The 27853-nt window shown below is 42.7% G+C and overlaps 1 protein-coding gene across 1 annotated transcript; it reads right to left on the bottom strand.

Annotated features, from left to right (window-relative positions):
* Positions 1-2521: 2521 nt before the first annotated feature.
* WNT8B (Wnt family member 8B) lies at positions 2522-26471 on the bottom strand. The gene is made up of 6 exons (XM_045439392.1): positions 26404-26471; positions 6343-6376; positions 5414-5552; positions 4436-4561; positions 3542-3684; positions 2522-3307 (listed from the first exon to the last, which is right to left on the bottom strand). The coding sequence occupies exons 1-6, from the start codon at positions 26469-26471 to the stop codon at positions 2762-2764; spliced, it is 1056 nt and encodes a 351-aa protein (XP_045295348.1). The 3' UTR covers positions 2522-2761.
* Positions 26472-27853: the final 1382 nt, after the last annotated feature.

Here is a 27853-nt window from a genome sequence, read left to right as displayed (position 1 = left end):
GTAGGCTCAGAGGCCAGGGACAGGAAGGAGACAGTGTTTTGTACCACTCTCCCCACCCCCCACCCCCTGCACAAACCCATATCCTTGTCACTTCTCAGGATCCCCCTCTGCTTCTCTCCTCTGCTGGAGACAGATGGGCCTTAAAGAGTACACAAGAGAAGGGAAGAGACCAGGGTTCCAGTGTGCACCCCATGGCAACTTACTAGTTGGTTGAACAAGCCAGACATCTTTTTCAGCATCAGTTTTAATCTGTAAAACAAAAGCTTTGACTAGCTGACCTCCAAGGTGTCTTCCCAAGCAGCTGTTCTGGAGTTGTCCATGTTTGCAAAGGGGAACACAGCCCTGGTGGTTGAGTATAAGAGAGAACCTAAACTCCATGAATGCAGGGAGGTCACTGTGTTGTTCGCCACTGGGCTTGCACTCCAGCGTTTGTTGAATGACCAAATGAATGAATGGATAATGCAAAAAAGGAAAAAAAAGCAATGCAGATCTAAGGTAGCTCAGTAATGTTTTCTTTATAGAACTCAGATGAAGCTGGTATCAATTATAGCCATTTGGGAATACAAAACAACCCCCTATGAAAGAACTTTCTGGCAGCATGACAGGTTTCAAGTACTGACCTGGAATTATCAAATATGAAGCACAATAGTCCTACTTTTGTGCTGAGAGACCTCCTGGAGAATGCAGCTTTCCTGTACGATATTGTACTTTTATATCTTCTAGCTGCCTTGCCAGATTTTCTTACCGCACACTGTCAAGTAATTCTGCCAAGTGGGACAGCCAGGTTAGTATATGTTGCTGCTTGATTAGGAAAGATCAAGTTGAGAGATTCAACAGGCTCAGATCAAAGCTGAGGGACTGAGCAAAAGGCCTTTTGCTGATTGTACTGGAAATAAAGCAATAGGAGACCCTGAAGGGCAGTGTGTCCCTGTGAGGAAGGACAGGCAACCTCTCTCCTCAGTAAGTGTTCATCGACCAGAGGATATGTAGAGAAGAGACTAGGGGTTTGGGGTCTGACCTGGCCACTGCCCCAGTCTGGAATATAAGAGGAGTCTTTCCACTGTCCCGGGTTGGCCCCTAAAGCCTCAGCCCCTGTTACCTATTGAGAGCCACATTTCTGTGCTGTCTCCTACTCTGGGAGGTAGGATGAGGTGGTCTGGCATCTGACCAGTTCTCCTAAACAGCTGCCCCATGCCCAGACCCAGGGCCAGCCTCAGAGAAGGGAGATGGCTGGGAAGCTCCTTGGGCTGCAGTCTGTCAGGGATTTGGCTCTTCTCTTTCCAGAGCCCTCTTTCAGAAGCAAGTCCCTGCTGGACTGCTTCTGTCTCAAGCACCACAAGCAGTGAGCTCTTAGCTACTGAGTGAATGTATTGGTGGAAGATTTATGTGGATTATTCACTAATTGTTGGCAGATTAGCCTCATACAGACCAGTGTAACTACTTAGGCCATCAGGGAAGTGAGGCTTAAGGGAGGATAGTGTTCTGGCAAGGTGGAAGGGAAGAGAGGGCCTAGACGTTCTATCTTCCACTCACCCTTACCTGTGTCCCCAGGAATAAGTTCAATACCTAGAAAAGAAGGCACATATCACAGTGACTGTAATAAATTAAAGTTCGAGGTGCTGAACTTCCTATTGGAAAGTTTCCCTGCAGGAAGTTTACCTATCGAAGGAAAGTATCCAATGCCCTGAATCCTGCCTGTTTGAGATCCAGGTTTGTGAAAAGAAAGGGTCCCAGCTTCTCCTGCTTTATGATCTGCTCTTAGAGGTGCAAGCTGGGATCTGAATGGGAAATTGACATTCCTTAGCTCAGTCTTGGCTCAAAGGAACAAGGATCATTTGGGGAAGGAGAAGAGGTAACGGCGGCGGCTAGGAGGAAACAGTAGGGAGAAGCTGACGTTAAAAGATAGCAAGTGACTCGTAATCTGCCCTTACATAGTTCTTAGACATGGGGGGTCTGCCTGGAGCACCTGGGATGATTGTCTATGAAGGTCTGACTGGCAAAGTCCACTGGAGACGTGTATCACAAGGATGAGGAACACCCTGGTTTCCAGCAAGTCGGCACTCTGGGATTCCCACTGCTTCCATCTTCAGGCCCTGCCTCTAGGAAACGACCCCCAAAGACATGCTTTCTCCTGCATCAGTTTTGTCACAATTTTTCTTAAGGGAAAGGGAAAAGGAGAGAGGAAGCATTAGAGATCACTGGGGTGCCTGTCAACAGTTAGCAAGGAATCAAAAGCATGGAAGGAGCTCTGCAGAAAAAAAAAAAAAAAAAAAAAAAAAGATGTGTGTATGGTAGAGACCTGGCAGTAGGAAAATGGGGAAATGGCGGGAGGGCAAGAAAATGGGCAAAAGAGAGAAGCAGGGCTTTAGCCTGACCCTGTATATCAGAGAAGTGTTCTTCGAGTTCCCTACGGCTGTATAGGCTAGGTCAGGCGTTAGGGCAGCTAGGAAGGGGAGGAGGAACGCTTATTCTCATCCTAATCCAAGGAGAATCAGAAGCTCAGAATCTCAGAACTGGGAGCCCTCAGACCTAAGTGTGGACCGTGAGGATGATGCAGGGTGATGATGGACTGGAGGAGAGCAAAGAGCTAGGAAAGGGGTGGAAAGTGGCAAGCTCTGGAGAGACTGAAGCGTCTCTCCCTCTTGGGATCCCTGGGCAGGGGAATGTGGGGGGGGGGGGGGCGTTCCCTAGGTTCCTGTATTACTGGGGTCTCTAAAAGAAGCCAAGGACAAATGGGGAAAGGAAGGGAGAAAGGAGACCCTCAGGGCTTTCTCCCGGGTTTGTGCGCCGCGCCCCCCCGCGGCCGCTCGGCGCGGCTGCAGAAGTACTTGGTAACCCGCCGGCGGCACTGCTCGCAGCGGACGGCGCAGCACCAGTGGAACTTGCAGTTGCAGCTGGACACGGTCTCGGCACGGCGCTCCTCCACCGCCAGTCCGCAGTCCCCGCAGAGCCGGCGGCAGCTGCGGCGCTCCCAGCGGCCCAGGGCCCGCCCCCGCCGCAGGCACTCTCGGCCTTCGGTGCCCAGCAATCCTAGCGTTTTGTTCTCCAGGCAGTAGTCCGGGGAGTCCTCCAGGTGCACCAGCTCCCGCGTGGAGATGGAGCGGAAGGTGTCGGCGATGGCGCCGCGGCCGGCCGCACTGTTGCCGGCACCCTGCAGCAGGTCCACCTTGAGAGCCGCGTGGTACTTCTCCTTCAGGTGCGCGCCCACCTCGCGGAACTCAGGCAGCTGCAGCCAGCAGGTCTGCGTGGTGCAGCTGCCGGACACGCCGTGGCACTTACACGTGCGTTTCATGGTGCCCTTCACCGCCTGGGGAGAGAGCTAGAAGTGAGCTGATCAGGGATGAGGCTGGGGGAAGTCTGCCGGGGGCGGTGGGGGGGGGGGGTGAGGGAGGGTTGCTAGGCGTCCAGCTGATTAATCCACGTGGCTGGCCGGCTTGGTGCCTCGTTTTTCCAATCTGTTAAATGAACTGAAGAGCTGTCCGCACCTAGGGCTCATGGTGGATGGAGCCAGTTGCCTAACCCCCGGGGCTGCAGGACTCACCTTGCGGCCGGCCTCATTGTTGTGCAGGTTCATGGCGGCCCGGGCATCCTGTCCTGTCTCTAGGGCATCGACGAACTGCTTGGATATTGCCTCTCCGAAGCCCACGTTGTCACTGCAGCCTCCCCACAGCCAGCCTTGGCCCCCTGGAAAAGTGCAAGGGGAGGAAAGGTCGTTGAGCAGGCGGGCTTGGAGCCTCCTAGCTGCTGTTTCTAACTGGATTTGGGGTTGGGCGGGTGCCCTGTCTCCAGATTAGTTTCAGCCCAGATTTGTTTAGGCCACTTTTGGGCTTCCACTTCCAGCCTCATCCAGTCCCTTGCTCTGGACTCCATGACGTAAATAGTTGCCGAGTGGATTCTCTGCAGGATGCTGGGGTCTCCCTCTACACACAGTGCTTCTGGCCTTCGGGCAGAGTGTTCACGTGCCTGGCCAGCCATTGACATCCACAAAATGGCCCAGGAAAAAGGCGAGCAAAAGTGCCAGCATGGAGCCGGGGAGGCGGCACAATGAAAATAACATGGAACAACAAAGTTGGAAGTTGAGCTGGAGGGCAGAGAGGATGGGAGAGGACAGTAGAGGTAAAGAGTGGGGAGGAAACAGGGACAGGCAACAGAGAATGACACCCCCCTATTTTCAGGGAGTAGAAGGATTGAATCCTCAGGGAGTGTTGTTACTTTATTGTATTTAAATTAAGGAAACCATTCAGTTGGACGAGGGCCCCAAGCTACATTTAGCCTGGTTTGTCACTCTAGGGTTTGGGCTTAAACCAGTTGGCCCTGATTTTCCTCAGATTTAGAAGAGTACAACACTTCTTCACCCCCGCCAAACTACCCACCAGACTTTTCATTCACAGTGAACTTTATGGCCTGCCCTACCCACCGCAGTATCACTACTCACCCAGCTGCCCATTGCGGGAGTCATCACAGCCACAGTTGTCAAAATCCCCGAGGCTGCAGTTTCTAGTCAGAGTGTACATGACCCCAGCAGAGCTGATGGCATGTACAAACGCTGTCTCCCGATTAGCTGGGCAGGAACCAAAAATGGGTGAGTTAGAGGGAGGGGTTGTAACTCAAGGTATCAGTCATGCTGTCTTCCTTTATTATTATAATAAATATAGGATAAATAAATGTATCCTTCCTTCCATCATTATGCCCTCCTTCCCCAGCTCTATCCTATTTCCCCACCTTTATAATGTACCTTACTTCCATGGTCTGCTCCAGCCTTGGTCTCAGCACTATGCTTCTTCCCTCCCATCTTTTCAGGTCACACATTATGACTAGGTGGCTAGATTACTGTTTACGTACATGGTTGTAAAGGATTTAGGTGGTGAAGAGCCAGAGGAAGAAATGGGGAAGGAGATGAATCTGAAAGCCAGGTTGTAAAGCGCACAGGCCTATTTCTACCTGGAATGCTGAAGTCTAACAGGCACATGCTAGCTAGTCGTGAACTTCTGATTGGCAGCTATTTCATTTACTGACATGGCCACTCTTTAGCTTCTCCATGGGAGGTCAAGTCCAAGTCAGTCCTTGCTTGGCCTGTACCTCTCTGCTGAGCTGCTGAAGGAAGGGGCTAAGAGGCATGAAGAATTATGACACCTACCTACCTCCTGACACTATTTATATTCAGCCAACTGGGAGGCCGACGATGCTATTGGATTGGGGGTGAGGCAGGGTCCATTCATTGAGCAGTGAGGGTGTTGGGAAGAAAGAAAATAAAGCTTTATAAGATGGAGAAGGGACAGAGAAGATCCCAGAGAGAGGACAGAGGCCAGGTTGAGGAACGAGGAAGTAGAAGTAGCAAGGGGTCATCCCTGAAGAGTGGGGCTCTAACCTGTGGCCAGGGGGTCCAGGGAGCTGTGGCCGAGGCTTTCCTTACCACTGCGAAGGCCACTATGGCTGGACAGCTGCAGGGCTCTCTCAGGGCAGTTCCACCGGTCCCAGGCAAACTGATACTTGCATTCTTCAATACCACTCTGGGCACCAGCTGCCACACTGCTGGAATATATCAGGTAAGCCTGCGTAGAAACACAAGGGTCAAAATTCAGCCTCTCAGCTGAACTCGGGAGACATTTGCCCTGTAGTGGCCAAGCACCTCTTTTCCTGCCCACTCTCCCAGCCTTCTAAAGTAATGACAGAGTAAGCGCTTTAAATATGCTGTCCCATTTAACATCACAAATAACCTTGTGAAATAGGTACCATTTTTATAGATTAGGAACCTGAGGTTTAGAGAGGTGAAGTAAAGCAATTTGCTCAAGGTCCCACAGGTAGCAGAAGGTAAAAGTAGGAACGAAATTCAGTGTTACCAGACTCTAGACTTCACCAGCCTTTATTCACTATACTATTCTGCTTCCCCAAAATGAGCCCAAATTATATAATTCATGGGTTTTCAGTATTCTCACTCCATTACTATCTTGGAAAAGAACATTTGGGGGCTGAAAATGGCCTTGGAGATCATGTAGTACAATGCCAGCAGTTTAAAGATGGCAAGCTGCATCCAACCACTGCACCGAGAGGGATGTGTGACTGCAACCTGACACCATGAAAGGCTGTTGACTTTTCTGGCTCTGGAAATTCTGGCCATACATTCAGAATCAATACTCCTGAGTTCTTGCCTTGCCCTGACACTAGTTTGCTGTGTTCTTTTGGGTGTATCCCTAATCCTCTCTATGCCACAGTTTTTCTGTCTGTAATATATACAGCTAATAAAAAATGTGGACATAATGAAAAGAAATGGACGTGTATAGTCTTCAGTCAAGAGGCTAAGATTTAGTGAATCCAAATAAATCGAAGGACTTTTTTTCTTACCTTTGGACCAGTCATCAGGAAATTGTTCACTGACCTGGAAGAGAGAAAAACCACAGAGCATAATGGAGATGCACCAACTCATTTCTGTTGCCAAGCATTGTAAGGATTACTTCAGCAAACAATTGATAGGAAGAAAGGGAAAATGGTTTTGCCAAGGAAAAATTAATGCATAAGGAATCTATTAAAGATAATTCATCTAATAAAAAAGAATATGGGGTCGCCTGGGTGGCTCAGTCAGTGAAGCACCCAACTCTTGATTTCAGCTCAGGTCATGATCTCACAGTTCATGAGCTCAAGCCCCACATCGGGCTCTGTGCTGACAGTGCCCAGAGCCTGCTCGGGGTTCTCTCTCTCCACCTCTCTGTGCCCCTACCCCGCTTGCATGTGTGCGCTCTCTCTGTCTCTCTCAAAATAAATATAAAAAGAATTTAAAAATATGTACAAAAGGAGCTGACATTATGCTTTCTTTTGTTTTGTTTTTTTTTAATTTTTTTTTTCAACGTTTATTTATTTTTGGGACAGAGAGAGACAGAGCATGAACGGGGGAGGGGCAGAGAGAGAGGGAGGCACAGAATCGGAAACAGGCTCCAGGCTCCGAGCCATCGGCCCAGAGCCCGACGCGGGGCTCGAACCCACGGACCGCGAGATCGTGACCTGGCTGAAGTCGGACGCTTAACCGACTGCGCCACCCAGGCGCCCCTCTTTTGGTTTTTAAAATTTCAAATATACCAAAAAAGTTGGAAGTAATATTTGATCATTATTTTGCCATGGAGTGAAAAAAGAGCATAACTCGCTGCAGTGTAGCAGGCTCTGCTCTGAGTACTTTATATGCTGATCTTGTTAAATTCTTCCTTTCTCCACCATCGTTATCCCTATTTTTAAATAGGGAATCTGAAACTCAAAAAAGGTAAGTTGTTCAAGCTCACCCAGCTAATAAGTGATTGAAGCGGAATTGAATACAGGTTCATCTGACTCCACAGGACTCTGAGAAGGATAGTTCTCTAATCAAAAAGAGGTAAACAGGGGAATGTCTTTCTGGGGACTGAATCATAATTAAATTCAAAAAATAAATAATTTGACTCTGGAATCATTTGTTCCTTTCAAAACTGAAAAACGGACTTGCCGTTCAACTTAGCAGTTCCACTCTGGGCATTTATCTCAGAGAAATGAAGACTTATCTTTATTCAGGAACTTGTGCATGGATGCTTATAACGACTTATTTATGATACCCCAAAACTGGAAACAGCTCAAATATCCTTCGAAGGGTAAGTGGATAAAAATAACTGTGGTACACCCATGCCGTGGAGTATTACTCAGTGGTAAAAAAAAAAAAAAAAAAAAAAAAAGAGAGAAAAGAAAAGAAAAGGAATGGACTACTGATACATTCAATAACTTGGGTGAAATTCAAGGAAATTATACAGAGTGGTCAAAGCCAATCACAAAAGGATACACACTTCATGATTTTATTTCTGTGACAATCGTGAAATATGTGATCATAGTGCTGGAGAATAGATTAGTAGTTGCAAGGGGTTAGGGGATGAGTGTGGCTATGATGGGGTAACACCAGAGTCTTGCTTGGCTCACGAGGGCAATCTCTATGTTAGGCATAATTTGCAAAGAGTTTTGGACATTACCAGGCCAGTCAGAGGCTAGTTCCCATGCCAGAGGGCAGACAGTGTCAGGAAAGAAAACAAAGCAACAAAACAAAAATCAAGCAGCAGGCGAAAGAGAAAGCTTTGCCATGAGCCTGGGTGAAGAGACACCCTGTGAGAGGATACTAAGTTGGAATCACAGGGAGTGATGGGCGGAGATAGTAGAGGATTCTTCTTTCCTCAAGATCCTACAGTTTGTAAAGATTCATATGATACCTGGTTGAGCCCAAATGATTAATCAATCAGATTTAACTGAACACCTGCCATGGGACAAGACTGTAGGCATTATGTGGACAGCGTTTCCATAAATAAACATGCTGTTAACTCCTGAGTTATTCGCAGACATATTTGAACCATTATGGCTGACTTACTTCCTCGTATCCAAACTATCCAGTATGAAGAAAAGATTTGGAATAGATGTTAACTAGATTTATTGTGAAGATCATTTTACAATATGTACATATACTGAATCATTTTGTTGTATATACTTGAAACTAATATATGCTGACTATATCTCAATAAAAATACCGTGTCCTTGTGGTGAACACCAAAGGAAGAAGATCTTGTTCTTTTTTTTAATTAATTTAATTAAATTTAAATTTAATTTATTTTGAGAGAGTGAACTGGTGTGGGGGACGGGCAGAGAGATGGAGAGAAAGAGAATCCCAAGTGGGTTTCTTGCTGTCAGTGCAGAGCCAGATCCGGGGCTCGATCTCATGAACCACAAGATCATGATGTGAGCATGATGTGAGCAAGAGTAGGATGCTTAACCGAGTAAGCCACCCAGGTGCTCTGAGGATCTTGTTCTTAATTGATGAGACAATCTCAAGATTTCCTACTGGGGAGTAAACTATAACATGCATTACAGAAAGTATGGTGACCATGTAATGTTAGAAAGTGGAAAGAGAGCCAAAGAGGAAGGATTTTAAGTGTTTATATGGGTATTTATTACCTAGGGACAGTTATATGATTGGAGGAAAGATGCTAACAGTGGAAGATAACAGCGTTTGTTCACTGGGTGGAGGCAGCTCTAAAGAACATGGTACAATCAGCATGCTCCTAGACAGAGGCACAAGCTTCCTATTCCCCATATGGACAGTGCTAAGATACTACCCAGATTGAGTGTCATTCAAAGGCTTTGTGCCTTACCCTCTCAGCAATCTCAGACCTTGAACTCTAGACTTGCACATCCAACTATATTCTTGACATCTCCTCTTCAGTGTTTACTGGGCATCTCAACCTTAATACTAAAACTTAACTTCTGATCTTTGCTGCCACCATCCCAAACCTGCTCCTTCTGTAGTCTTCCCCACTTAAGTTCCTCCTTCTAGCTGTCAGAGAAAAATCTTGGAGTCATCTTTGACTCCTTTCTTTCTCTCACATCCCATATTCATTCTGTCATCAAATCCTGCTGACTCCAGCTCAAAATATATTCAGACTCTAATCAGTTCTCAACACCTTCACTGCTATCACCTGGTCCAAGCTATCATTGTCTCTCACCTGGGCTATCGTTAAAAGCCTACTGACTGATTTCCCTGCTTCCACCCTTATTCTCCTACATTTTATTCTCAAAATGATTGGTCCACTTAAAGATTAATCCCTTTAGGGGCACCTCGGTGGCTCAGTTGGTTAAGCATTGGATTCTTGATTTTGGCTCAGCTCATAATCTCATGGTCGTGAGATCAAGCCCCATATCAGGCTCCATGCTGGGTGTGGAGCCTGCTTGGGATTCTCTCTCTCCCTCTCCCTCGTCTCTGCCCCCCCCAAATAAATAAGTAAATAAACAAACAAATAAACTCCTTTAAAATATGAATCAAATTTTGCTACTCTCTGCTCAAAATCCTCTAATGATTTCCTGTTTCACATACAGCAGAAGCCAAACTCTTGTCATAGTTTATAAGGTCCTATGCAATCTGGCCCCCATTAATGCCTAATCTCTTACTACTTTCCCCTTACTTGCTCTGTTCTAGCCACACTGATGTCTTTGTTGTTGCTCCAACACACCAAGCACTCGCCAGCCTCTGGGCCATTGCATTTGCTGTTCTTTCTGCCTGGAATGCTTTTTACTCAGATAGCCACGGAGTTTGTTTCTTCACCTGCATTCAGATTTTAAATCGAATGTGTCTATCAAAACAATAGTCAAACTATGGGACTGTCCGAGCCCAGATGTCCATTGGCTGATGAATGGATAAAGAAGATGTGGCATATATATACACAATGGAATATTAGCCATCAAAAAGAATGAAATCTTGCCCTTTGCAATGACATGGATGGAGCTAGAGTGTATTATGCTAAGCAAAATAAGTCAGAGAAAGACAAATACCATAGGATTTCACTCATATATGGAATTTAAGAAATAAATGAGATGAACATATGGTATGGGGGAGAAGAGAGAGAGACATAAACCATATGAGATACTTTTTTTTTTTTAATTTTTTTTTTCAACATTTATTTTTGGGACAGAGAGAGACAGAGCATGAACGGGGGAGGGTCAGAGAGAGAGAGGGAGACACACAGAATCGGAAACAGGCTCCAGGCTCTGAGCCATCATGAGCCATCAGCCCAGAGCCTGACGCGGGGCTCGAACTCACGGACCGTGAGATCGTGACCTGGCTGAAGTCGGACGCTTAACCGACTGCGCCACCCAGGCGCCCCTGAGATACTTTTTTTTAAGTTTATTTATTTATTTAGACAGAGGCAGAGACAGAGTGAGTGGGGAAGGGGCAGAGAGAGAGAGGAAGGAGAGAGAAAATCCCAAGCAGGCTCTGCACTGTCAGCACAGAGCCCAATGTGGGACTCGAACTCATGAAACCTGAGATCATGACCTGAGCCGAAACTGAGAGTTGGACACTTAACTGACTGAGCCACCCAGGCACCCCCATATAAGACTCTTAATGGTAAAGAACAAATAGGGTTGATGGAGAGAGGTGGGTGGGGGATGGGCTAAATAGGTGATGGGTATTACGGAGAGCACTTCTTATGATGAGCACTGGGTGTTGTACGTAAGTGATGAATCACTAAATTCTACTCCTGAAACCAATACACTATCTGTTAACTAACTAGAATTTAAATAAAATTTTGAAAAAAAAATCGAGTGTGTTATTCACCCTAAAGCTTTCCCTGATCATCCTATTTAAAACTGCAACTCCCCCGGGGTGCCTGGGTGGCTCAGTCGGTTGAGTGTCCGACTTCGGCTCAGGTCATGATCTCACAGTCTGGAGTTCAAGCCCCGTGTCAGGCTCTGTGCTGACAGCTCGGAGCCTGGAACCTGCTTCAGATTCTGTGTCTCCCTCTCTCTCTGCCCCTCCCTCACTCATGCTCTGTCTCTCTGTCTCTCTCTCTTTCTCTGTCAAAAAATAAACATTAAAAAAAATTTCAAGTTGCAACTCCCCCATCCTCTTTCTCTGTTTCATAAATTGTATAATTCTATTTATACAAAATGTCCAGAATAGGCAATTCCATAGAAACTGAAAGTAAATTAGCAGTTGCCAGGGGCTGCAGGGAGGCAGAATGGGAAGTGATAGCTAATGGATATGGATGGGGTTTCTTTTTAGGGTGATGAACATGTTCTAACAGTGACTGTAGTGATGGTTGCACAAATTTGTGAATATACCAAAACCCATTGATTTGTACACTTTCAAAGGGTGAATTTTATAATATGTGATATATCTCAGTAAAGCTATCCTGGTATATAAAAATCTTACTCTTAAGTATCTTACTCTTATATTTACTCTTATACTTACTCTTAAGTATCTAGCACAAAAGCCACAACCAGCATTTCCTGAAGACTCACAGCAACTTCTTTCTACCTCACATTAAGGTTTCCCTTTATTCCCTAATACTCGACTACAAGTAGGGGTTGCCTTAATTATCCTTGTATCCCCTCCAGCTCCTAACCCAATGCCTCGAACAAAGTAAGTACTCTTTAAACATTGATTGAATTAAATGGATTGAAAAAAAGGATGGATGCATCATCAGAATGAGCAGAAAATTGTAGGATAATAAGGACTGAAAAATATCTGGGGGAGGGTAGGGGAAAGCAGTCTGGTGAGCCAGTGCTCCCACTAATTTTCCAACATTGTGAGCAGACCACCATGCTGCATTAGCAGATGTATGTACCAGAAGAGCCACAGTCAGTGAGCACGCAGCATATGTACACAGAAGTTGGTGTTATAATCAAAAGTTTTAGCAAAGTCAATCTGACTCACTTAATGTTATGTATAATTGTTATTGTGCTTCATAGTAATTAGACATAAGTGGGAAGCAATTTACATAAATAACTGCAGTCAGTTTTGTTTTTTTACTGCCAAATAAAAATTTTATAATTGTTTCTTCTCCTTTTGACAGTCTTCCAGGATATATACTGATACCATGTAAAATTTAATTTCCATCACCCAGCAATAGCTGACATTCATTGAGAACATCTCTTCTAGAGGAGTGCTTTACCTGTACCATCATTTTTTATTTCCGTGGCAACCCCATGAGGTACTGTGCTATTTACTGAATGTTTATTCTGTGCACACAAAATACTACTTTAAATGCTTTATGTGTTTTAAGCTCATATAATTGTCACAACAGTTGTATAAGTTAGAAAGGGTTATGTCTTCCTTATTTTTACAGATACAGAAACTGAAAGAGTGGTAAGCTAACGTCACACAGCTAGGTAAGTGGCAAATCCAGGATTGGAACCTAGTCAGTGTGATTCTTTTTTTTTTTTTTTTTTTTTTTTTTTTTTTTAATATACGAAATTGATTGTCAGAATGGTTTCCATACAACACCCAGTGCTCATCCCAACAGGTGCCCTCCTCAATACCCATCACCCACCCTCCCCTCCCTCCCACCCCCCATCAGCCCTCAGTTTGTTCTCAGTTTTTAAGAGTCTCTTATGCTTTGGCTCTCTCCCACTCTAACCTCTTTTTTTTTCCTTTTTCTTTTTTTTCTTTTTCTTTTTCCTTCCCCTCCCCCTCAGTGTGATTCTAAAGCATATATTCCTTCACTGCTACGCTCTCCTGCAACCCGTATTTCTCTCGCTCTTATTCCCACTTGCTAATCCAGGACTCCTGATCCCCGCAAAGTTCTTGATAAGTATTTCTTGGAGGTCTTAGTGATGTTCTGCACACACTCATGAACAAACTCAGTTAGCTATCACATTGTCTCTGTTGCTTTTCCAGTCTTCCATTGCTCTAGCCCTCCCTCTGTATGTCCTGTAGGCCTACGATATCTGCCCATATCTGCCAGGCCTAGGCTCTGCTTTATCTGGGTATCACCACATCCCCTGGGCACATTTTGGGGGTGGGAAGAACTGTTGCTGCCTAGACTGGGTTCAATGCATAAAAAAAGTAGGAGCATACTACACTAATTCAGGATGTTAACAATGGGGGAAGCTGTGCAGGGGGCGGATATGTGTGGGAACTCTGCTTTCTGTTCAGGTTTTCTGTGAACCTAAAACTTCTCTTAAAACAGCTATTATTATTATTTTTTTTAAATACAGGGACAAATGTCTTTTAACCCATTTTAGAGTCTTGCCTTTCCACTTAGGTATCAAAATGCCATTTGTGTACAAGTTCTGATAGGGTTTTAGCAAAGCAGTACTTTCAGGTTTTGCCTGTAACATGCCCCCCTAATCACCCTCCAGCCTTCTTAGTTGGACTAAAACTGAGGAGCTTGCTAACAAACTCCAGTGAGAAGTGTCGTTGCTGGATCTTCTCTGTTCCCTTCCCTTAGAGTGAAGGCTATCCTGGGAAGACTCCATAGTCACTCCTTTAGATAAACATCTGGAGCCTGCAGCCTCACCAATTCTCCTGACCTGCCCATATATGTGGAATCCAAGTGGTGGGCCCAGCCTGGAGCCCCGTCAAAGGGTGCTCCTTTCGTTGGGTGCCATCCCTGCAAAGAACTGGGCAATTAAGAAAAAGTATTAACCAGAGTTTCTCTAGTGTTTTGTTGATACCTTTCCCGGGCTCAGCTTTCTGTGACCTCATGTTAAAAACACCTTTATCCACCCAGGGGCAATATCCTTGGCCTATAGCACACTGGCTACTATTGTTTCACCCCTACTATTGTTCCATTGGCATAGAACCTCTTCCATCCCTATAACAACTCCCTGAAGAATAAGCACCAGTGCACTTTCTGATTTTAGGAAAGACTCTTTATTACCTTGGGAGCTGGCGTTTTCCATTGCCCCAAGAGCAAATACCTGGGGCTGCAGTCTGACCAGATAAGCAGGATAATTCTTCAATGAGATTCTGACTGAAGCTAGCCCTGCCCTTGTCCCCAGATGCCTGAAGAAGTTGGCTGTCATGAAAGCATCTACCCAAATCTGCTCCTGGCCTTTCTGTGAGTCCCAGTGGTGAAGGGTGTAAGCAACAACCATACTCCACCAATTCCCTATAACAGCCAGGTGGCCATAGTGCTTGGCCTAGATAGGACTGGATTCTTTCCCTACGTCCTGTCTCCTGGTGTCAGTCTTGCTTTAGCTTTTTTCTTTTTTTTTAAGTGTTCCATCAGTCTAGGATGATGGAGTGCAACCTTTAGTGTTATATGTCCAACTGTGAAATCTGAATAAGCTTTATGGATGTGGTAGTAGAGTTATGAGATGTTAACACTGGAGGAGGCTATGGAAAGGGTACATAGGACTTCCCTGTGCATTTCTTCGCAAATTTCTGTGAATCTATAAAATTTTATTTATATCAAAATACATTTATGATTTAAATATATAAAGTATAAACATATATATAAATATATACAAATAAAATGTTACATACTTACATGACCTGAGGTGCCAAAGATTTGGAGAATAGACTTTAGTATAAGCATTTGAAAATTAATCCACATGTGGTAGCTGGTAGAGTCCATGAGAATCATCTGGGAAATTTCTTAAACATGAAGATTCTTGAGCCCCAGCTCCAGAAACTCTTGTTGAGCAGTGGTGATGGGGGAAATGGATGGAAGGAATCTGTATGTACACATTCCTGAGATGGTCCTCAGAGTCCACTTTGAGAAACACTGGTCCAGAGGGTGAACAGGGAGGTGCCCCAAAGCATCTAATACCTAAGTAATAATTGGAGGGCTTGGGAAGCTCAAATTATTGTTTTAATTTTCTGGGAAATGGCTGCTATAACTGTACCAGTAACAAATTGGGGGGCATTCTCTTCTTTTGTTTCTGAATTGAGTACCTCTGGTTCTGGCAGCTCTCAAAGCTCTCTGGTCACTGCCTTGAGGGGCTGGGTCTCTGTGCTGAGTATTAAAATCATGGGGATCTCTTTCCTTCCCTGTAGTTTTTCTTGGTACTGTAGTTTCCCCCCCACCCCCCCCACCCCCAGCAATTATAACCGACCTGTTTATGCTTCTCTTCTTCATACCAGGAATAAAATATATTGGGAGTGGAAAGTGCCCAAAAGATTCTGAGTGTTTGTCTAGGGGCCATCTGTCCTCTAGGAAACATGCTATCTGCTTCCACTCACGCAAGTCTTCACTACCATAGCTATTATTTAATATTCTTAGACCACCTCCATGTTCTTGTCATCAACCCATTGTCATCAGCGAGTCCATAATTCAGTCTTTGGTTTGTGCTTTTTCCTACGTCTAATGCCATCTCATCCTTCTTCCAAGTTAATGTACCAAAGGTAGGAATTTGGGGGAGCAATCATCTCTCTCTCTATCATTCCTTCTCAGCTCTGATAATAATGTTTCACTGTAAGTACCTCCCTTCTGCTGTCACTTGTTCCAGTCTAGGCTGGTTAGCTGAGTCACGTCCTTCTGTCAGGCTTTCACTACCTTCTGCCCAGCTCCCCTCACGTCAACATTTGTGAGTTCTTTCCCCCTCATTTCAATGTGTGTTTAAGTCCTAGCTATTCTCTTATTTACTAAATGTTTTTTCAATTCTTGTTAAACAACCATCCAGATACAGATGCACTTGTAGTTTTGAAGCTATGGGTAACGCTAAAGCAGAACCCTGTGGATTATCATTTTCCCATTGCTCCTCTGCTCTATGGACCTTCCAACCTTGCAACAATTCAGTGGCCATAATCGGCCACAATCTAATCACCAAAATTCTTTGATGTAAGGCACTAGAGCTCCTCAAACAGCTGCAGCGTTCAGCATTATGCAGTTTCCCTTGGGGCTATATTGCCTCCTGAATTGCCTATCCCTCAGTCAGCCTGACCACCAGCAAAACTTTTTCCAAAGTTGTTGAGACAGAATGGGAGAGACTTTGGATCAACCCAAATACAAATGCCATAGCTTCTCTTTTAGCTCTTGGAAAGTCTCCAAGTTTGTTTTGTTTGTGTTTTCTTACCTAACATTTATGATCCTTAGATCCATACACTCTAATTTTCCAAGCTCCCCTTCATTTAATACCATTTGAAGAAATTTATTTTACCACCTTAGGAAGTTCACAGAAAATTGCAAGTTCCCATTCTTTGGTAGTTAGGCCTAATTGTGGATGAGCAGTTTAAAACCGCTATCCAATTCCTTTCAACAATTTCTCCCTATGTGGGGGCATTTTCCGAACCCGCCTAGCCCACGAGGCCACCTGTAGCACATCACATTCCATAGTTTCCCATTTAGCAGCTGTGATGAGAGCACATGCCTGATTCTGTAGAGCCTGCGACACAGATGGCACAGGACCAGCAGGACCCAGCACCATGCTATCTTCAGGCTTACTTCTTCCTTTGTATGACCAGGACCTTGTTACAAGGTCAAGTTCATGTGCTGGACTCCATCTCCCCTCAGTATGAGAGTCCTGTCTCAGTGAAGAACTCAGTCCCACTCAGCAAGCTTCTTCCAGGCCAGCCTCACTAGTTTGCCAAGTGTACCCTGAGGCATTTGAATCCCAGTGGTTAACATAGTAGCTTAGATTTAAGTTAGGATTCCCTTTTTTCCTTCCCCACCATATTTTTTAAAAAGCAAAGGCTTCGAATATGAACCTCCAGAATTTAGTGTTTTCTTCTCAGGGTCCAAAACTTTCATCTCAGTGCCATCTGACCCCTCCTTTGTTCTGCCTCCTTCACTTTCCCCATAGATCTTTGAATAATAAGGTTGGCTTCTCCCTACCCTTTAATCTCATCTTTCAAGGTCCATAAAAAATCTCTGGGTCCTGAAGCTCTAGCCGGCCTACTTCAGGAGAGACCATCTGATCACTACAGCTTGGGCTGAGAGCCCAGGCAAGGAGAAAAGGGGCAGATGCAGGTCTCCATCTGGTGGCCTGGCACAGAGAGGGAACGAGAAGAGGGTAGAAAGGGCAAGAGGAGGATCCAGAGCAGGAGAGCTGCCTGGAGCTGTAGCTAGAAGGTGCTTCAGTGAAGCAACTTCTCCTAGAATAAGCGCGTGACAGCCAGCTTTTCACCTCACAGAACTCTCAAGATGCTTCGGGCCAGCGAGAGCCCAAAGACAGTCGTTTCTCAGCAGGTTTCCTTGTGCTTCTCTCCATCCTCTACGGCATCTGACCCACAGAACATGTATGCAGCAGCATACACACACACAGATCTACGCACACACACCGTTACACAGAAGGCGGGCTTTACTAACGACTGTGAAATACATCCCCTCAGTTCGAAGTTGATCACTGCCCCCTCTGACAATACACAAGCATATTTAAGCCAGGAGCAATTCGCTGTACAATTAGAAAGAATGAAGTTTGAGATGCAAAATTTTTTTTAAAGAGTGAACAGCATGACTAATTCTTATCCACTGTAAAGTACAGGTAATCAAAATCAGGCTCTTTCCCAGTTTGCTAGAGGAAGGGATTAGGAAGTAGAAGGCACAGATACCTGAAGTCTTGAGGGGAAGAGAAGTACCCAGAATTTCAAAGACAAGTTGCCTCCTCCTTAAAAATTTATCAAGAGGGGACAAAGGTGATATTGGTGTTGAGATCTGTTTGGTACAACAAAGGAACAGAAGCGAGATTACAGCGAATGAACAGTTATGAAATGAAAACAGAAGCAGCCAGTGTAGACTCACTGAAGGCGAGTATGCCATTGAAAGGGAAGAAAGACATGACTGCAATGAGGACTGGGGCCAAGTGAAGGCTTTTTCCAGGATAAATATTTTTTTTAAAAATGAAGGAATGTGTAGTTTTTGTCACATCCCCATATTTATGTCCTTGATTTAAACTCCATCTCTTTCTTCAAAGGGAATCCAGGTCTGTAAATAATTCTCGAACTGTTTTTTATAAACATGAATTTTCCATATTATAATGCAGGGCCCTAAAAAATATTTTTAAAAAGTCTTGTAACCCACTTAGCTAAAAAAAAAAAAAAAAAAAAAAAAAAAAAAAAAAAAAAAAAAGTTAAACAGATGCATCAGTTTTAGTAGTAGTCATGTTAAAATTTACAGTAAAATCCCACATTATCTCAAATCCAGCCCCTGCCAAATAATTGCTGGCAAAGACCGTAGAGTAGCTGACGGGACAACTGTGTATCACAGGTCTCTGCAAAACAATCCCGGGCAGTCTTTCCCGAGCAAATCACCAGTTTTCAAGGGATAATCTTTTCCTCTGAAACTAAAATGTCATTTGTATTCCAGGATATTTTATAAAGTGACGGACTGTCTCTCCTTGTCCTCATTTCCTTCCTTCTTTATGTATTGTGGCAAACTCTGCTGAGAAACACTCAGCTACAAAAAAAGAGCTTCAACACTTAGCATTTAAATGAGGACTCTAACTGGGAATGCGCTGTACTCATTCTCTGTTCTGTGGTCTCTAAGTGAAAGCTGCTAAGGGACAGCTCAAGCCACTGCTCCCAGAAAGCCTGGGATCACAGGAACCTCTTCCAGGATCATTATGCAGGCAGAGAATTTTGTTTTGTTTGTTGATCTTGTTACTTTGATCCCTGTAGTATAGACTTTGGAGAATATTCGTGTTCTCAGTTGCATTGATGGATATAATACTAGTTTATTTCAGGATGAAGAAGGTAGGCATATATGATAACTCTACAAATTATCCTACAAAAAACTAGATGAACAGTTAAAGGTGAGAAAATTGACAGGTTTTTGAACTTTAGTGCCATTTTACTATTTAATGGAATTAAATCTTAATAGATGGTAAACATATTCTGTCCTCAGTCTAAGCCAACTATCAATTTCTAACCAGCCACATTCTTTGCTAACCAGCCACAGCTCAAACAGAAATAAATTTGAATATATATTTGAATGAATTTTCTCTTTTTACAAGTTATTATTCTTGATTTCTCTCCCTAAGGGTGGCCAGTTATATCTGTATGATGTTCTCCAAGATTCACTCTAATCGCTGGCTCTAGATCTCTCAGACATGACATAGGAGATTTCTTTTCCTATTCCTCTTCTTCTAACTTTGAACCATTTAGTATTTGGAATATTTAGACACAGAGAAGTATATGCAGTTGAAAACGTTACTCAAGTATACATGAAGCAAGATTCGCTAGTGGTTGATGACAGTTGAAGCAGAGTTATAGGGGATTCCATTGTATATGCTGTTCTCTCTGGAAATTTTCCATAATGTAAAATTAAACAATACACTCCTTCTGAAACAATAATGTCCGAAAGCTAGGCTCCTCCAGACACCTTGGATTAGTGGGAAGAAATGTCAGACAGGATAGTATGGTTCATTATGCATTATCCCGGCTATCAGTATGGAATGGAATCTTTAAAGTCAGATATGTGAACCTGAAGAGCCTGAGTAAGAGAAAAGAACTGAGCTTTATGGCAGCAAAAGAGAATTCATTTTGAATGAAGGAGAAATTTCTCACTATGCAGGGTGGTTTAAGCTTGGCCTAGAGAAACATAAGAATCTCATCTATGGACTTGTATAGAAAGACTGAACTACTGGCCCACTTACAGGGCCTTATGGAGACTACTGGAACATAGCCTCATACTGTGCTGGTTCCAGAGGAGGTATAGTTGTGAAAACAACCAATTAAGAAAAGTGAATTCGGATTGGTCAGATAATGGTGGATTTAAGTGATCCCCTTATAGTCTGATTGCTCTTGGCCTGGACCGTGGTCCTTCATGTTGTGACCGTCCTTCCTTCTCTGTCTGGCACTCCAATTTTCTGCGAATTTTTAATGATGTTCACAGTGGTCTGATATACATTTAGAAGTCTGGCATTAAGAAACAAAAGCTTGTACCTGACTAGCATTTTTATTTTAAAAGATATTGGTTCTGGTAGCTTATTTAAGTTATCTCTTACATTTATTTATCCATAGAATTTATATTTTTTCATTCTATTATCTCATTCCTTTCATCTCACTGAAAACTCTGACCTAAGAAGTGTACAGAGAAATGATATGATCAATAACAAGGGCCTACAATAAAGATTGAGAAAAACAAACCCATAAAAGCTTGGCTTATAATGAGACTAGAGAGTCTGTCCAAAGTGGATGGTAGTTTCTTTTGAGAGGCCCTGGGAGTGTAGGTATATTTCAATGGGAGGCAATGGGGAATGCTATTTATGTGAACCAAGCTCAGAGTTTCCCCCAGGCTAATCTTTTACGTAGGATAAAAAATCTGCTTTCTGAAAAGTGAGGGTTTAGCCTAAGAAAAATTATATTGACTTCTCTCTCTAAGCCCTATGAATTCTCTGCCTTTCTGATGGAGATAAAGAAAAGAGCCTTTCTTTCTTTCCTTCTTTCCTTCCTTCCTTCCTTCCTTCCAGACCAACACTGCACATTTATTTTCTACATATCCCCATCACTTGCTTGAATTGGGGATCTTAGGGAATTTGTTTTTACCACTGGCCATTACTTTGAATGTAAGGGCGATCAAAAGGCAAAGGAACTTTAAAGATTCTAAATATCTATTTAAAAGCTGTGAAATGAAAAATGGCGGACACCACAATAATTCTTGGACTCCTGGAGATCCTAAGACGTGCTACAAAAATGGGTCTTTATCCTTAGGAAAATATAGCCAGAGCTAGCTCTCTTATACTATACATAAAATCTTAATATCAGAGGCAGTACAGATGGTACTGATACTACAGAGATACTTTTTGAATGATCTCCAAAGAAGCCCAAGCCCACTATATTGAAAAGAACAGGTAAGTTGGGGTTTCTGGCAAAAGATAGTACTTGATGCGTCTAATCCAAATCAAACCTGCAGGTAGTTTTCAGTGAGATGAAAGGAATGAAATAATATAAATTCTATCGATAAACAAATGTAAGAGATAATTTAAATAAGCTCTCAGAACCAATATCTTTTAAAATAAAAATACTAGTCAGGTACAAGCTTTTGTTTCTTAATGCCAGACTTCTGTGTATCAGACTACTGTGAACATCATTACAAATTCACAGAAAATTGGAGTGCCAGACAGAAGGAAGGACAGTCACAACATGAAGGACCACAATCCAGTGCTCTGGTGACTGTGGTACAAATGTGGGCAGGTCAAAGAAAGCAAGGTCCCATCTGAAGCAGGATGGCTTTACTGGCTAAAGGTAGTGAGTGGTGTAGATTCAGATTCCTGTCTCATCACTGACAGACTTTGTGTCTTTGGCGAGTTACACAGTGAGTGTGAAGTAAATGTTGGTTCACATTATATTATTCCTGAGTATCGATTTTGTTCCAGGATGTGGGGCAGAGTTACCCTTTTTCAGAAGATTATAGCAATCCAAAAGTAAGGACTTCAGTAAGCCAGGGAACTTTCTACTTTTAAACTAGCAAATATGAAATTGCTCTATTTCTGGGAACTGATACCTACTTAGGAAAGTTTAAGCTTAAATTACGTTTAAAATTTCCTGTCACGGTTCTTCCCTTATGTAAAATAGTTTGCATACATTGGTCAGTTCAAAACACGCTCATTAATAGGGCGTAGTGGTCCAGCATGGGGCCTCCACAACCATGTTTTCTGTGTTCAAATTCCATCTGGTTCATTACTAGTTAGGTGATCTTGCCAAGTTATTTTAAGATCTCTGGGCCTCAGTTCCCTCATCTGTAAAGTGGAGATGACCCTAGTATGTACTTCAGAGGATCGGGGTAAGGATTTGTAAAGCATTTACAACAGTGCCTGCCTACAGAACAAGTTACTCATTGTTACAATTGTGGTTAATTTCCACCTAAGAGACACAACGATAAATGAGGCAAGGTGTCTGATCCTAGAAGAGTTTCTGGGCTAGTGAAGAAGACAGATTCAAAAGCAAATTTTCAATAAAATGTACTAAGTGCCTTAATGGCTTAACCTGATGCTGGATATATGGGGGTGGGGGCGGGGGGAAGGAGAGGTAGCTAATTTAACCTGGGAAGACTTCCAGGAGGAGAGAATACGTAAACTAAGTCTTCAAAGATGGGTAGATGGCAAGGTTCTAGTGGAATCTTTGGAATCTTTCAGCCAAAAACCATTTCACCCAAAATGTGAGCAAATAAAATTGTTTCTAAATGCCCTGATTTTAAAATAATAACAATAACAATAACAACAACAATAATAATAATAAACATCCAGCAGGTTAAGAGAATTTGATCATATCAGTTGAAAAAGAAAAAAATCAAAGAGTAAATGGAGCCCAGGAAAAGGGATTTTTATTAATAGTCCCCAAAGAAAATAGCATTACCCAATATATAGCATGAAACCAATTGTCCCATCAAAGAAGTAAACTTTTTCCTCGGAAGAGAGAGGATTTGGATCGAAACTCCTTTCCTTCTGATCCGTTTTTAATATCCCCATTTATATAATATCACAAAAAAGAGATCCTTCTTTGTGTCATATTACCACACATGCACACACACACACACATGCACAATAGAGATGCATTATGGAGCATCTGCCTTATTGCTTAGACGAACTGGTTTCATAAGAAAAGCTGTAATGAAGTGTCTCTTCTCAGGACTTCTTAGCCTTTGTAGATGATGATGATGGTGGTGGTGGTGGTGATACTAATAAATATTATTAGCTAATTATTTTTAGCTAACTAATTGTTATTCATGGAGAAAATATAGAGACCCTGGAAGCAAAACTGTAGGGCTAAAGTTGTTGACAAATCAATGACAGAACTGGAAGTTAAACTTCTGTGATCATGTCTCAAGCCCTTAGAAGGACTTTCTTTTTCTTTCTTTTTTTTTTTTTTTATTTTTTTTTTCAACGTTTTTTAATTTTATTTTTGGGACAGAGAGAGACAGAGCATGAACAGGGGAGGGGCAGAGAGAGAGGGAGACACAGAATCGGAAAGAGGCTCCAGGCTCTGAGCCATCAGCCCAGAGCCCGACGCGGGGCTCGAACTCACGGACCACGAGATCGTGACCTGGCTGAAGTCGGATGCTTAACCGACTGCGCCACCCAGGCGCCCCTAGAAGGACTTTCAATGGTGTAGCTGCTAACTTCATCCCCCTGAGTTACCCCACAAACCCCAAGCTTTTTCATGGATTATGAATTTTTTTACTGATCAGAAAAACTATTAGGATGTGATTCTTTGATATTGGCACATTATTTTCCAAATTCCAAAGCAATTTTTCACTTACCTTTTATTTCCCTAACTTCAGAGATTCCCAGCCTCTGTGAGGATGAGAATTCCTTTTTAATGTAACAAAGTTTATAGTGCAGCTTCACTTGATTGCACTTATCCTTTTTGTATCTGTTGGTGGGAAAAACTTAACAGAAACTTAACATGGCAACCAGTTATCATGAATTCAGTAATTTTAAGTGTATATCTTATTGTTCATAATATACATTTGAAAAATAGTAGCACATGTATGTGGAGAACAATAATTTTAGCTATAGATGATGCTTGGGGAGAATATGGATTCACGACAGCCCCCTAAAATAACTGAAGCCCTTGCTGATCAGGGGCTCTGCACGTCATTATCAGATGAACTTTCAAGAGCCATAGAAGGGTTGCTCTAAATACATAAATGTAGAGAACCAAGGGATGATGTATTTCAAAAGGTGCCTTAAAACCCAAAGATTTTTGATGAATTCTTGCTCTACTGTAGAAAAGAAATGAACCCTGTTTAAATCCTTTGGAAAGAAGTGGAGGCAGTGGCTTTTGCAAAGAATGAGAGCAGAGCCATAGTTAACCTCCATGTTCTAGTGAGTATATCTTTCTGATTTGGTCATCAAGTTGAGGTGGTGGGAGAGAGAGAGAGAAGAAATGGACAGAACAGGGCAAAACCTAGGATCATTATGAGACATCATTTGGAGTAAAATGAAGACCACAGTTAAAACAAACAAACATGTTCTAGGCCTGATCATTCCAGATGAGTATGTATACTGGAAAATGAAAAGTCAGATTGGTTCATCTTTGGCCACCATTATAACCATCACCATCTGCTTGGCTGTATCATGCACTCCCATTCTCTCTTTTGCGGGGAGCCATTAGATTCAGGAAAACAAATTCAAACAAAAGGTTTTTTTCTCAAGGTACTAAAGGATAATTCTCAGAATTGTCCCAACAAGAAGAAACTGTGGAGAATGCTTTTTTTTCCCCCTCCAATCATCTCACTTTGAAAGTCTAGCAAAACTGCATGTTGTAAATGAATGTCATCTTTATTTTCTCCTTTCAAGCCTAGGAGTTTCTGTTGATGGACTTTTTTTGACAGTAATTTCAGGCAAGCCTACAATTGAACAGCCAAGCAGAAATTATGGTTCTCTATTTGTTAAATGCTTTTGAGGTCCTTACATAAAAGGCTGATAATGAAGTATTAAGAGAAACATCGGAAAGGCTGCGGTTGGTCAAATTTCTCTGCATGGCACAAAGGGGAAGGTGACCTTATGCAGAACCCTGATAGTTCCATTATAAGAAGAATCAAGATTTAACGTTAAATTTAAAAATCACTCTTCAAATGCTACCAAAACCAGACTCTTGGCAAAGTATAAATGTTTAATTCAAATTGGGGCTTATGGAGAAAAAGCAATTAAAATCTAATTGCATTATAGAGGAGATTTGTACATTTTCTCCTCAAAGTCAGGCAAGGCGAGAAGGGGTTCTTAAACCCTGTTTTTAAATTAGAACTTTCTTTCACATCTCTTTTTTCTTTTTTTCTTTTTAAATCCGGACACTTGAATTTGGACAGACAAGCAACCCAGCCACCTTTCAGTGTGGCTGTGTCAGTATCGGAATGAAATGAACATGACCCCCTCCAGCAGGGAAGGAACACACAGTAAAGGTATTTTTTATAGAACAATTCTTCACACTGCCCTGGTGACTGGGGAAAGGAATCTCGTGTTTCTCTTTTGCTGATACTGAATCAGCTGAAGAATACCATGAACATCAGTAGAAATGCTCTGAAATAGTCTCTGCTCCCTTTTGTCTTTTTGTTTTCATGAGGGGGAAGAAAGAGAGACTTTTTTTTTGAACATGAAATATTTAATTTAAATGCCAATTAAAAATTGACCAATTATTTGGCAGTTCATTTTGTAATCAGAAGTGTTATAAATTATTGCCTTAACTTGCAAATAATTATATTTATTTGACATATTTCTTAGCAACTTTCTAATAAAGATGGCTGTATTCATTTATGATAAGAATACATTCTTGGCACAGGAAGCTGATTTCAACAAAGAAATCCCTATCCTTGCTTCCTCAACAGTTTATGGAATGATTGGATTCATACCTTGGTTAAACAGATGGTCAAAATGCAAACTGATAGAGACTGAGCTTATGTATCTCAATTGGGGAGAGACTCCAAACGCATAGCAATGTAGCAACATGCACTTCCCAGGTCTTTCTTCTATATGTTATTGCGTAGTTACTTGTTAACATTTCCATGTATAGATACTTTATGTTGTTTCCAAGAGCTAAATGAAACTGACAATAAAATCGTCTATCATTTGTGCAATTGTTTATAGTTTCCAAAACACTTTTATAAACACTGCCCCGTTTTCTGAGCGATTTAGAAATATTTGTAAATTGTATAGGTTACATAAATCTGTAGAAAGTTTAGCTTTCTAAAATATTTCATTTCAAACGTGTTTGTTAACCCAATACCAACTCAACAGATCAAGTGAATTTTTATCTCTAAGACATGATGGTATGAGCAGTTACTTAGAATATTCTGAAAAAAAAAAAAAAAGTTATGTCAGAAAGTGCAAAATAAGGTCCCATCGCATTTTGTCTCCAGCCTTCACCTCAAAGATCAGATTCAAACACAGTAGAACTTGCTTTGAACCACCTTCCTTTTTCCACAATGCTGACATCAGGATTTGGTTTAAAAAAAAAAAAAACAAAAAAAAAAACAAAAAACGGCTACTGTCCATTTTCCCCAAAACCACTTAGAATATTTGTGGTACAGCAACTTATTAATCTATTTTTTAATCTATTCATTTATTGATCAGGGTCCTAAAGATTTGGTGAAATCAGCCATAAATTTAGAAAGAGCCCCTACTCCATAGAACAGTTTTTCCTAGGAGAGATCCCAAGTATTCCTACATTTCGGGAAATGAGGAAGAACTCTCTCTCATAGACAACATACATTTACCTGGTCCCAGTCCCAGGTGGGAGTCCAGGTTACTTACCAGGTGTGGCCGATTCGGAGGATACAGGTGAAAAGGAAGATGAACACAGGAGGCTTCACAAGCAACATAATCCTCTGGAGCAACAGAAATAGAAAATTCTAAAAACGTGGGAGACAGAGAAGATGGGGAAATATTCTCCTTGTGGTAGTGGGATGGAATTCTCCTCAAGCCCCAACTTCCGTGGTGTGTAAGCGATCCCAAACAGAGTTGAAGGGACGTGAAATGGAGCTGCCAAACGTCCAAAGAAGAGATTATCTACTTAATTAAAGTGTTTTTTTTCCCCTCTAAGTCCTTCAGCCAATCAGAACTCAAGTGCCAGAGAAAGATTGAGTCGATCAAAAGAACACTCCAGGATCCTCCCAGACAAATGCAGAAGAAGGAGACGAGGAAAAGGGGACAAAGAGAGGAACACGGAGAAAGAGGACAAAGAAAGAAGAGGGGGGGAGGAAAAGAGACATAGCAAATCCCCTCCACAGAATCAGCGCTTGGAGTTTCTCTCCTCCCTCTTGCCGAGGCCCTCCCGCCCCACCACAACCTCCCCCACCCATGCACACTCGCCCGCAGACACGGACACACGGAGAGGAGGGCCTGGTCCCCAAGGGGATTTAGAAGGGACTGTGCTTTCCCTGTTGTCCTTTGTAGGGCTTTGAGACTTAATCTGCATTCAGAGTAGCTTTCCTCAGAGAAAAATATACCATGTACTACTGGGTGAACCTCAGCCCTCTGATCTGAGAATGTGGGGATTCAACCCAACCACCTCTGTAAGTTAGAAAGAAGCTTAGGGAACTTTAGGGAACCTGATGGTTTCTTCCTTTCAACTTTTCCATAGAACACTTACTTGTTGAACAACCTATTCCGTTCTCAACCCCACGCTAGCCATCATGGACATTTTAAAAAAAACAAAACATGATTTCTGCCCCAAAGACGTTTACAGTCCAGTAAGGTGGTAATATAAGAATGTAATTTCATAAGGTATTAAGTTGCTACAAACTGACTATAAATCACATAGGCTTATTTGGGGAAGGTTTTCTAAAGAAGATAGAATTTGAACTTCAAAGAGGGGTAGAGATTTCAATAGGCAGCCAAATCCCTACCCACTCAGGCTCTGGTGGTGAAGCCAGTGGGACACCGAGGCTTCCTGCTCACACATCTCTGAGTTGCTGTCCCTTCAGGGGTCCTCAGAAGGCCCCCAACTTACTTCCACACGCCACGTCTTCTGCTTTGACACTCACATCACCTTTCCCTAGAGCTCCCCAGAGTCAATGGTCTGTCTTTGCTCTCTTCCTTTTTATCCCTGTGGCTCTTACTTCAGAACTCTCTCTGGCCAGATCTACACTGGCAAATGTAACTGGAAAATAAAGAATTATCAGATTAATTCATTGTCAGATTATTCAGGCTGGATGATTTAAGGCTCTCGATCTGAATATTCTGACTGGGTAATTTTATGGTC

This window comes from Leopardus geoffroyi, chromosome D2 (genome assembly GCF_018350155.1).
Source record: "Leopardus geoffroyi isolate Oge1 chromosome D2, O.geoffroyi_Oge1_pat1.0, whole genome shotgun sequence".
Lineage (NCBI taxonomy): Eukaryota > Metazoa > Chordata > Mammalia > Carnivora > Felidae > Leopardus > Leopardus geoffroyi.
The sequence above is the reverse complement of the archived record's forward strand: the minus strand, read 5'-3'. Positions and strand labels throughout refer to the sequence as shown.

Excerpts from the sequence above, each read along its gene's own strand:
- WNT8B (XM_045439392.1), bottom strand. The coding sequence starts at position 26,471 with ATGTTGCTTGTGAAGCCTCCTGTGTTCATCTTCCTTTTCACCTGTATC. Across the intron at positions 6,377-26,403 it reads CTCCGAATCGGCCACACCTG|GTCAGTGAACAATTTCCTGA; the intron begins GTAAGTAACCTG and ends TCTCTCTTCCAG. Across the intron at positions 5,553-6,342 it reads TCCTGATGACTGGTCCAAAG|GCTTACCTGATATATTCCAG; the intron begins GTAAGAAAAAAA and ends GTTTCTACGCAG.